This window comes from Anguilla rostrata, chromosome 4, assembly GCF_018555375.3.
Source record: "Anguilla rostrata isolate EN2019 chromosome 4, ASM1855537v3, whole genome shotgun sequence".
NCBI lineage: Eukaryota > Metazoa > Chordata > Actinopteri > Anguilliformes > Anguillidae > Anguilla > Anguilla rostrata.
In genome coordinates this window covers 46323833-46335071 of record NC_057936.1, presented here as the reverse complement: position 1 = coordinate 46335071, position 11239 = coordinate 46323833, and the positions used below count along the sequence as shown (strand labels likewise).

The 11239-nt window shown below is 42.6% G+C and overlaps 1 protein-coding gene across 2 annotated transcripts in view; it reads right to left on the bottom strand.

The window, feature by feature from the left end:
* Positions 1-1018: 1018 nt before the first annotated feature.
* Positions 1019-11239, bottom strand: part of ptprn2 (protein tyrosine phosphatase receptor type N2) — a 218206-nt gene continuing 207985 nt past the window's right edge. For both annotated transcript variants that reach the window (XM_064332770.1, XM_064332769.1), the window contains 3 exons: positions 9615-9679; positions 6891-6964; positions 1019-1870 (listed from right to left, as the gene is read on the bottom strand). In XM_064332770.1, coding sequence (XP_064188840.1) covers positions 1799-1870; positions 6891-6964; positions 9615-9679 — 211 coding nt within the window. In that variant the 3' untranslated portion in view covers positions 1019-1798. The remainder of the gene's footprint in view (positions 1871-6890; positions 6965-9614; positions 9680-11239) is intronic.

Genomic DNA, 11239 nt, shown 5'->3' with positions numbered 1-11239 from the left:
AAGAAACTGAGAAACCTTCAAGCAATAATACACATTTCCTCACACAGGCAGTCAGTAATGCACATCACTAGATCAGGTTGTGTCAGTTAAATTTAAAAAGGCAAGCCCAAATACTGTATTTTTGCCTGTGTAACATGCTGCAGAAGACTCTGACCCCTGTTAAGGAAAGAATCCCTTCAGAGCGTGTCAGAGGACATCATCAAAAAGAGAGCTTTCTCAGCTGCAGAGGATAGGGCAAGTGTTCAGTGTGATAAAATAAAATAAAATAAAATAAAATGTCTTCAGTGGGACTCCTAAAAACGAGTCTGGCATGTTCTCCCAAATCGGTGGTGAGTGGACGTGTGGATTAGAAATGATGTGCAAGTACAGACTCCAGGGCCAAATACCGCTCAGATCAATGGAACTGGACAAAAATTGCAGAAGGCAGTCTTGATTTTTTACACTGAGGATCTGGAGGAATTCTACAACCCAGCAAATGAGATAAAATTAACACCTAAGTTGTAAATTCCCCTACAAAAGTACTTAATTAGCCGCACATTAAATGACTGTTGCTGGCTGCTTACAAGTTGGCATTTACAGTCATTTTGATTAACGCAGATTGCCTCCAGCTGATCCTGTGCTAATATGATGCTTACTGTAGCAGGGTGTGTTTATTTGGTGAAAATTACAACTCACATGTACAGTATACTGTATGCATTTCGCCTTCTCGTGTGCATGGTCACTATTGCAACTGTGATATAAGCAATATTACAGTAGCAATAATCTGAATCAAACTATGGTGCACTACAATGATAAGAGAATTCAAACAAGGGCCTAGCACTGATTTATCATGGAAATCAAAGCACGTTCGTAAAATAATAGCTATGTTGGCGTAGGCATTATAATATGGTACACTGGTGAAAAATAAGTCCAGTAGGATGCCAAGGAGCTTCAGTGAACAGTGAAACAACACAGCATTATTTCTGTGAAGCCTGCGCCCCTTGGAAGAATGAAGAATAAGCAGAGAACTGTAGCAGGATAATGGCATGAATAAACCATGATGGAGGTTTATTTTTAATCAGGTGGAATTACGCTATTTACACACAAAAGATTATTCTCATTGTACAATTTATGGAACCTGTTTTTCATACCACTGAATGGATGAATTTGTACATAGGGTTATTTCAATAATTATACATGGGTCACACTGATGAAAGATATAACCTGGTATGTGAAAATTCATATAAATCACTTTTCTAAAATCCTGATTATCTTGGCTAACTGCATATTGCTTGATAATTTTGTTGTTACTGAGGTTTCGCTATTTGTCACCAAATTTAAATGAATGCAGTGATGGCTGCAAATAGTTCATGTTCTTATACATCTCTAAAACTAGCCCATCAGCACACACAGCCCACTGTACATAACAGTTATAGCCAATGACACACAATAAGGTACAGAGTTCATTAGTATAACCAAGAGTATAATGGTTTAAGACCAAAGGTTAAAAATTGCTAAAGTCATTACAATTTCCTGAAGCTGCACCAGTCTAAATAATTGACTCGACCCAATTTATGATGTAATATGCACACACCTAAAAACCAAGGTTCCGATACTCATTATATTTATTCCATTTACAATAGAGAAACACTTTTATATCTGTGAAAATAGTTTTCATTACCAGCACTGAAACGCTTCTAACAGATTACGACACGGTTAAGATCAGGTCACGTTTCTGCTACGACATTCACAAAGACGGAGACGGCAGAAGAAAGGGCCAGGAGCGGTCGTCATGGGAGCGAGGGACAGCTTGCGTCTTTCATTGTGGAAGCGCTTTGAGAATGGCGTTCACCTCCTCTGCAACAGCTGTCAGTGCAAACTCAAACTGCTCCTGGGGAGAGAGGCAGAGGAGAGGACAGGTTTCACTGCCTGCTTCTGGTGAGCACGACACTGCCGGCCATTTGCATACCATTCAGCAGAGCAGGCCAGCTGCTCCTTAATACCAACTTTAACCCCCACACACAACTTTCCCCCATTCTTTTAAGTCAAACCCAATTCTCAGTTCCCAATAAAACGGGGCAAGGGGGGACTGACGGGTGGAAAGTAACCTTTGACCTCTGCACACAGCCGGGTCCCTTTCTCACGCCACAACAGTGGCCAGTGACATGGCAAGTTATTTCATTTGATCACCCCCCGCATCAGCCTTTCCTTCTTCCATATCAATTCTTTATTTTAATATATTTAGTCAATCACATTCATTTACATTGATTAGCTGGCTTTAGGTGATATTGACTTTTGGTGTCTTGCTATGTGCTACATTTTCTTTGATATCAATGACAGCAGATCTTGATATCAAACCATTATCTGGAGATAGTGCTCTCATCAGAAAGACATGCTAGTCAGCTTACTGGATATAAACATGCGGTGGCGGTTACAAAACATGTCCTTAAAAGTTTTACAAAGTTTGCTTTGTAATTTTGAACAAAATATTTTCTTACTGATACCACAATAAAAAATATCATTAATTTTATCTTTGCGGTTAGGATATTATTCTTGACATCATAAGCTTACACATGTTTCAAATGTCTGTTTCATGTTCACTGCTCATCCTGATATCAAAGCATCATTCCACTTACAAGCAATATTCTCAAATTATAGCCTGACTACCGAAAACTGGTTGATATCAAAGATAAATGATACCTAATTTATGTTATATATCACGCTAAACTGTGTGCTTGCTCAACATGATACTGGGATACAGGGCACTGGGACAACAGATCAATGCAAAAATAAACAGGCAAATATGTGTTTACAGTGTTCGTACCATTGAAGCAAAACATTCATATCTAAAAGAGAACTGGCACAGAATGAAACCAGAGTTATATCAAAGGAAATATTTCAAAAAGCATTGCAGCAAGCTAAGAAAGTGCTGATATCAAAAGCCGATATCAAATGGTGTATTTCTCACATAAAAGGGAGATGATTTCATGCCATATAGAAATTCCAGTGATGGGGCCTGGAGAGAAATATGAAGTGCTGAGATTTCTCTCATTCTGAACTCAAATATATATAGTCTCAGAGTAGGAGTGCTGATCTAGAATCAGTTTTGTCTTTTAACTCATAATTCATAAGGGTAAGACATGGACAGGAGAAAGCTGATCCTGTAACAGCGCACCATACTCTGCAACACATCAAATTGGGACCCAGGCTTTTTGAAAAGTCGAACATGCTCACATCCTGTCACAGAATATCAACAGGTGAAAATAAATAAAAAAGGCTTGAGTGCAGGAATGATTGCCCCGCACAGTTTAAATGCTCACTGTGATTTATTTATAAATGAGCAGCATTCAAACCTACGCAGTCTTCGCCGGGGAAGCGGAGAGGTGAAACTCCACTGATTGCCCTACATTGAGCAGATATGTGTAACATGCCCATCACAAAATGTACTGTCATAAGTGGCAGAGGGGACTGTGCTGTCTTTAAATAGGGTCTGATTCATCACCCTTTCAAGTGTGAGTCACTGCGTATCTCCGCACAAGGGTTCTGGCACCAATCAATCTTTCTTAAAACCCTCCTGAAGCTACCGTTTGAAAATATCCCTCCCCTCGTTCCTGCCGTGGGCCTTGAAATATATGCACGGGAGGTAGGCGTTTTGAAAAAAAAAAAAAAAAAGTTTAAGAGTCGCCAAGATAAAAGCCAATTGACATTTACCATTGCGCAGAAAGAGACTAAATCTAATGGCTGGTACAGAGATAGAAATAAACTATTACTGGGCATATATTTATCGCTACATGTATTCTACAAATTACAATCTGAACAATCAATGTTTAGCTCCGTAGAGTCCTGAGTATTCTGTTTAAATAGGAAAGGGCAAATACATGCATCTCAGTATTCAAACCAGTCAAGCAGCACTATTTAGAAAGCACTCACTCTTTCATTAAACCTGCTAAAAGCTGGAGAAGTTAACTCTTCAGCAAATAGCACTGTCAGCTCTATTTAATGAATGACTTAGGTAAATGAAAGGTAAAATTAGTGTCCCTATTTGTGTCAAGTATGTGTGAGCCTTTCTGTGGAGAAAGGCACTAACCTTCAGTGGCTAAAAAGGACTCCATGAGAAGTGGTGATTTTTTTTTTTTTAGTTTTACTTGCTAAATGGTTGAATTACACTCTAAAATAAATAGACGCAAAATTAATTTCAGTGGGAAAATGAAAGGGGGGCGAAGCATACATGCACACATGCATGCAAAGAACAAAAGCGTACTCATGCAGACACACACACGGTCTCACTCACACACACACACACACACGCACATAAATGAGTAACCATCAATGCATCAATGTTCCATGCACCATACACTTCATAATTACATTCACGTTTAGCCTTGCATCCTGTGACGCTCATGTGGGGCTGCCTGCCTGTGGAATAGCTGTGTAGTTTTAGCCACAAGGGGGAGTCAAAACTCAAACACCACAGGGACCACAGGGAGTCTTTTTTTTATTTGTACATATTTGTAAAAATTGTATAAAGAGACTTGCTGCCATAGATTATTATAAAATAAAAATTCTGTATTGGGGAAACCCATCAAGAGGCATTTTAAGTGTATTTCAATGGTTTTATGACAAAGAGAATTCTTAGAGACACTGGTTGAAACACCCAGTTATTTGAGATTTATGGATAGTTCTCCACTACATACAGGTTTACAATTTACTTACAAGACAACCAGCACTCTCCCTGAAAACCACGGAGAAACCCACAGCAATACGCTACAATCCAAGAGCAACTTACTGCCAGTCACAAGCATCCGTCTGGCCTGCACTGGCCGGAGAAGACTGCACAAAGTGGGCGGGACAGCAGACGCAGACTGAGGACTGCATCCTGGTTTACCACCCATTCACACCCACCGTGCGTAATAATTGAATAATTTAAGTGTTATTTTTATTGATTCAGGTTACATTCCTATGGTTTTATATTTCTCTACTTGTGGCTTGTTATGGATGTAGTTTGTAGTATTTAGTGCTTTAGTGTTTTGGTTAGCATAGTTAAATTGCACTTTTGGGCTGTTGCATTTTCACGTGCTGTGGAAAGTCAGGTTGTTAGGCAGGTCTGACACAATTTCTGATATAGAAAAGGTGTTTGCTCTGCTGTTGCTCCCACACTCCAAACTGCACTGGATAAGAGCACCTGCCAAATGAATAAAATGAAATGTGAAGTAACATGCTAAAAATGACACTACAGGTACTACCAGATACTTCTGCCCCAAGTCACTGACTCATTTTGGCTCCGTCAGTCCTGCTCCTGGGTACGTATTTTAAAAACAATGGAGGCTGGGGTAAATCACACAGTCTTTGTGTAATTGGTCCAAACCGTACTGCCATCTCAGCAGACACGAATGGCATTCACCAAGTGACGCAGTCTGACTCTGCCCAAGCATTTGACGTAATTGACATTTCCTAGCTGACTTTTAATGGACAGTCTTAAATGACTCTGAAAGCATTTGTATTCAGTGGCTGGAGTGGCTGGTTTGTTTAAACCCATCAAGACAAATTCTCTGGAGGGAGCCCTGCTGCCATACAGTCACACGTGCGAGATTCGCCACACGATCGTCTGGATAAATGAATTAGCCACTTTTAAAAAGTAGCGCGGTGGAAAAGATGAGCTCAGAAATCAGCAGGGACTTCAGAGGGCAAGGAGAGAAGAAAACTGAATGCACGCACGCATGCACACACACATGTGCACACGCATGCAGGCACACACGCACACACATGCGCACACACGCACGCATACACATGCGCACACTAACACACGCATACACGCACGCACACATGCGCACATGCACACACACATGCAGGCACGCACATACACATGTGCGCACACACACTCACACATACACACACGCGCACACTAACACACACTAACACACACACATAAACATACACACGTGCACACACCCACGTGCGCATATGCACATGCACACACTCACACACACGCCTGCGCATATGCACATGCACACACTCACACACACGCCTGCACACGCTCACGCGCACGCACACACACAAGAAAACACACAAATACAAAAGCACACAAACGCACAGACCCAGACACAAAGCACTACACAAATTTGCAGCTTGTCTTTCCAGCTTTGCTCCTCAGATATATCTCCAAAAGCCTTTGTGGTCAGCAGAGCACAGACACAAATGTGCCTTTGACAACAAGCCCAAAGCCAGCAGCTTCGCCTGTTTCAGAACTACCCTCCTACTGACAAGGAGACGGCAATTTCTCTGAACGCTAATTCTGATTACTGTTTTCAAGTCAGTACCGAGGCCAAGTTTTAGATTACACAGGGATCCGATATTGCTCAATTATGCTATTGCAAGCGCGGTACCACCGAGTGACATATTAAAATGTGTAGCAAATTATTGCTTTAAACTTGCGCGACATTCTAAATGACTCTTCAGCAGCCTCTTGCAGGGCATGTGTGACTTTGCAGGGCCCTTGAGGTGAACAGCTCAGGAGTACATTAGCATATTTATTCTGGCACCTGTGTACCGCCTGCTCCAGCAAAGAATTTGCCATTTTTTTCTGAACAGACACGTGAAGGAGAAAAAAAATGACATCATTGGGAAACCCTCCTGCATGTGTTGTGCAGGTTGGGGCAATCATTTCACACAAAATACCAAATATATTTAAAAATTTGCATTTCACCTGAACAATATGTTTTAAAATTCCAACCTGCTCACCTAGCTCGGGACAGATCTGACCTAGTGTTGCAGCAACTGAAGAACAAATGGCTCACCCATAACGCACAACGATGGCTGGCTTGATTTAAAGGGTGTGAGGCCCTCCCCATCCCAACCCTTCCCTCCCCCACAGAAACATCCATTAGCCCTCCCAGTGGGGATGAGGACAGTACCTTTGTCTGGACCATACCAGGCCTCTGGTCCCTCAAGTGCTCCAGCGTAGCAGCAATATCAATCTCTTTAGCACCTGCAACAAATCGCAAATTGGACTAAGTTCAAAGCTGCAGATAATCCAGCCTGCATCTGCCAGTCTCCCGCTCGCTGCTCCCTTTGGACCTGTGCAGAGATTGAAAATTATTACACTCGCCCCTCCAAAGGCTTGGCAGCAGTCCGCCGCCAACCCTTTCTGTAGTCTGCTCGAAAAAGTGCAACAAAAGGGAAAAACACTTTTTTTTTTTGTTCGGCTTTCTTTCTTAAAGGTTCTTGTTGTCAGATGATGCAATTCAATATTCTGTGTCAGTTTGTGAAAAAAGCAAAAGATACTTGCAACAAATCAATACATGCGCCATGAAAGCAGTGCATCTACACAGCACTAAGCAATCTGGGCTGACCAGGGTATGTGACTGTTATTGAGTAGGAGTTCTCAAAATGGCATCCCATGGGCTCTCCCGGTTGAGGATTAATGAAAGCTGAAATAAATAAATGACTTATGCAATAAAAGAGCTTCAGAATACATTACAGAGCAAATATTTATCATCCTGTTTCTCCTAATCGAGTTATCATTACTGCTATAACAAATTACAAATGGGAGGGGTTTTTTCATCAGCTGAATTGCCCCTCATGATGGATTAACAATGAAAACCGAATAGGGCAACAAAAAAAGGCGCTTAATGATCTTGGCGGTTTCAAACGTTTAATGAACTTGGCATTTCCTCGCTGTTTTTTGGCTCTCTGATGAAAAGTTTTGGGAAACAGCATCTTAGAGGACTGTTCGGGGAACAGAAAGATAAGGAGGGGCAGGACACAAGCTGTTCCCGAATCGGGATAAGGATGAGCGGAGTTCCAGACCCACATGGCACTGTTCCCAGACCAGCAATGGAAGGCTCCGGCCCCTGCGGGGGCACGGAACTGGCACTGGGCTCCCCAGGCCCCCACTTAACAAATGCCCGTGTCAAGGGGAAGATGGCCGCCATCGGGGCCCGAGACGAATGGACAGGCCACAATGCAGCCCTGTCGCTCGGGAGCGCGCGGCGCAAAATTTCATTTATCTTTCGCGAAAAAGAGACAAACAAAGACCCCGGCGAAACCCCGGTGAGTGACAAATACATCTTCTGCGGTATATATATATAAATAAATACCGCAGACGCATTTGAGTGAATTCGACCGCGTGGATTGAAAAATAATGAACTTTGGAACAAATAACTGAAAAGGCCATTTGATACAATTTTCTTCACTTTCATTTTTTCCTTACAACACAATTTTCTCAAGTCTAACGCTGATTACCAGAAGCATATTATACAGTTAAATGAACACAATGCTTCAATAGCAACAGCTGAATGGCGAACACTATGATAAAAATTCATGCTCTGGGCTTCCTGATTAAAACTCTTTTCCACCTTTGCTCTGAACGACTTAAACAACCAAACTATTCTAATAAACCGGTGGAAGAATGAGGACATAATGACTCATTTGAGATTCACTGACAAAAAAAAAAATCTCCTCAAGAAAATAGGAGAGAAAGCCTTCGTCCTCGGAGAGAGCGTTTTGAAAGAGCCAAGCAGTCGCTGGTAACGCAGCTGGGCCCGTTCTGAAAGTACTCTTACACTTTCATGTTAAAGACGTGTTGGACTCTCAAGTTAGAGGGAACGCTCTACAAGAAAAGGGGGCTTTTGGGGGGAAAAATGGCATTCTTGAGTAATTTACAATTCATTCATCAAGAAAAGGGATGGAAAAAAAAAAAAACGAGAGGGGAGAATGATTTTGTGTCGAGGCTACAGGGCTTTGATCATGCTGGAGCTCCAACCTGGGCCTCACACTTCTAAGCCCAGACAAAGAGGAGCGGGACTGGCAGGCCAGGCCCAGATTCCTATCAGAACAAAACCTTTAGACAGCCTGGGAAAGCCCCTCCCAGCGGGGTTAAGATGGCCGCTCTGCCCTTTGATCTTTCATTAAGACCAGAGCCACTGCAGCGGTCAGGAGATTTCAAATCATACACACTATAGGCAAAAAAGGGGAACAGGTCAAGAACAAATAAATGGGTGACCTTCCCCAGGGGGGTCGGTGGGATGGGGTCTGCTTTTGTTTCCCTGGCTAGTTTCACATGATTTATTCTGCATTATGCAAAAACTAAGGCTGCTTCTGGAATCAAAAAGTGACACAGCCTGGTATTACACAGTCAAATAAATTATATGTAATTTATATATATATATGTGTGTGTGTGTATGTAACACAGAAACACACACATCCAAACATGCACCTATGCAACCAGAAAGCCTATAGTACTCATAGGAATCAATTCTCATCATTTTACTTGTCAGCGTTGTGAGTAGTATATTTTGAATTAATCTTTAAAAATATTATTCTGACATACAGTGCCTTCTATTTTCATTTTCTTACCTAAATAATATTCATTGTTATTAATAAACCAAATTAGCAGAATTACAAGTGCGCACATTAAAACAATAGGAACTGAATGCCCATCAAAGGTCTGAATTATTTAAATAATTTACTCCAGTTTCTAATGCACCTCCTTCTTCCTCATCCATTGAGCATTCAGAGAAGGCTTCAGTCAACCTCGAATGCATTGCGAGACCTACTGAAAATTGAGGCTTTATTGTTGCCATGGTAACATCTCCATACAAGCATAAGGAATGAAAAAAAGCCTTTTCGACTCCCACCTTTAGCCATCTTGTTGAGAACCATGTCAATCAGAATATACGTTCCACTTCTTCCAGCACCATCACTGCAAGTAATGAGAGAAAAACACCATTAGCATGACTGAAAAAAAAAAAACACACACAAGCCTTTTAAACAATGGCTTTTTACAACCTAGTACTGCTTTTCTCTTAACAGCAAACAAATTGCTCATTTCAGATTTTAAAAATAATGTCTGTTGTTGACTGTTCTCTGTGAGTAAATATAATTGTCTTGTTTTCAAAGGGCTCGCTGCTCACAGAACCAATTTCAGACACAGACACCGGTCTGCATTATCCATGTCACTCATATCTGCAATTAACAGAAGCCTTGCAGAATCCAGCCCCTACTGTTTATTTCACCTCTATGACAAAAAGCATAGAATGGCAGAGCATTATCACGCTTAAATTTAACACAAATTTCTATATTGATAATGCCCAAAATGATTGGATTGATTGATACAAAATTAATAAAATGAAGGAGAATTCAACAAGGAAATAACCTTTCTTCATTTAAATAAAAAAAAGAACAACAATCAATTGTTGACAGAGAGCTAAGGGAGCACGCTGGGAAAAATGGGTTTTGGAAAGCAGGCTGTCCCGTCGCCTGAGCGATAGCGTCGCGCGGCGTTCTTCAGGGGAGCGCAGGCGTTAAATCCGCCCGCCTTTTAATTGCAAGCGGGGGGCGCACGTCCCTCTAATGGAGACAGAGCTGCGCGGGCGTCGGGGTTTCATAAATCCTGCCTGTCTCCTCGGGCCAGCGCTCCGGGCGACGGCAAACGCGTCGGCGCTGCCGAACGCCGACCCGGGAAAAGCCGCGCGGCCCAATTACACCGCCCGACGCGCCTGAGAGGCGAGCCCCCCGAGAGCCGCCTCGTCCCCGTCTCCACGGCCGGGCCGCGCGGTGGAGCGGACGCCCCCGCCGCTGGAGCACGCCGGCCCAGCCGCGCCACACCCGGCCTGGACTGAGCAGGCGTCTCAATGGAGGCGCGCTCAACACTCCCCACGCTGGGGCCCATCGCAGAGGAGCCAACGAGCGCAGAAGCTCTCCTGTACAACAACGGCCGATACCCAGTTAAGGCATCTTTGCCTCTGATGGATTTTCATTTTGGAAGGATGGTGTGGATTTCGGGGTTTGGCTTGGGGGGGCTTGCTTACAATACAGTCATCAAAGAGTATGGTCACCATCTCGGGTTTGGCACTGGGAAATTTGCTCTGGTCTGAGGAACTACGAGGGCTCTCCCTCCATGATCCGCCATTTTCTAATCGCGAAAATAAACCCACGCATTCCTGTATCTTTATTTTCACATCCAAAGGTAGGACGTATATAGTCAGATTTATTCAATTTTTTCTTTTTTTTGGTTTCCCCCCCTCCCCAATTCAGTACAGTCATTTCAACAGCCAGATCAATGTCAGTCTACGAGTTTTCAGTTTTGGACAGTTTTGATATTGGTGTGATGCTCGTACACTATAGTGTGCAGCTAATGGGGATTCTGATAAACAGCAAACAATAAAGGCCCAGCTTCCAGGACTAACATATACAATGTGTTTGAGGCACTGAAATAGATGAATACATGTCAGCTGCTTATTAACACTACTACACAACTTAT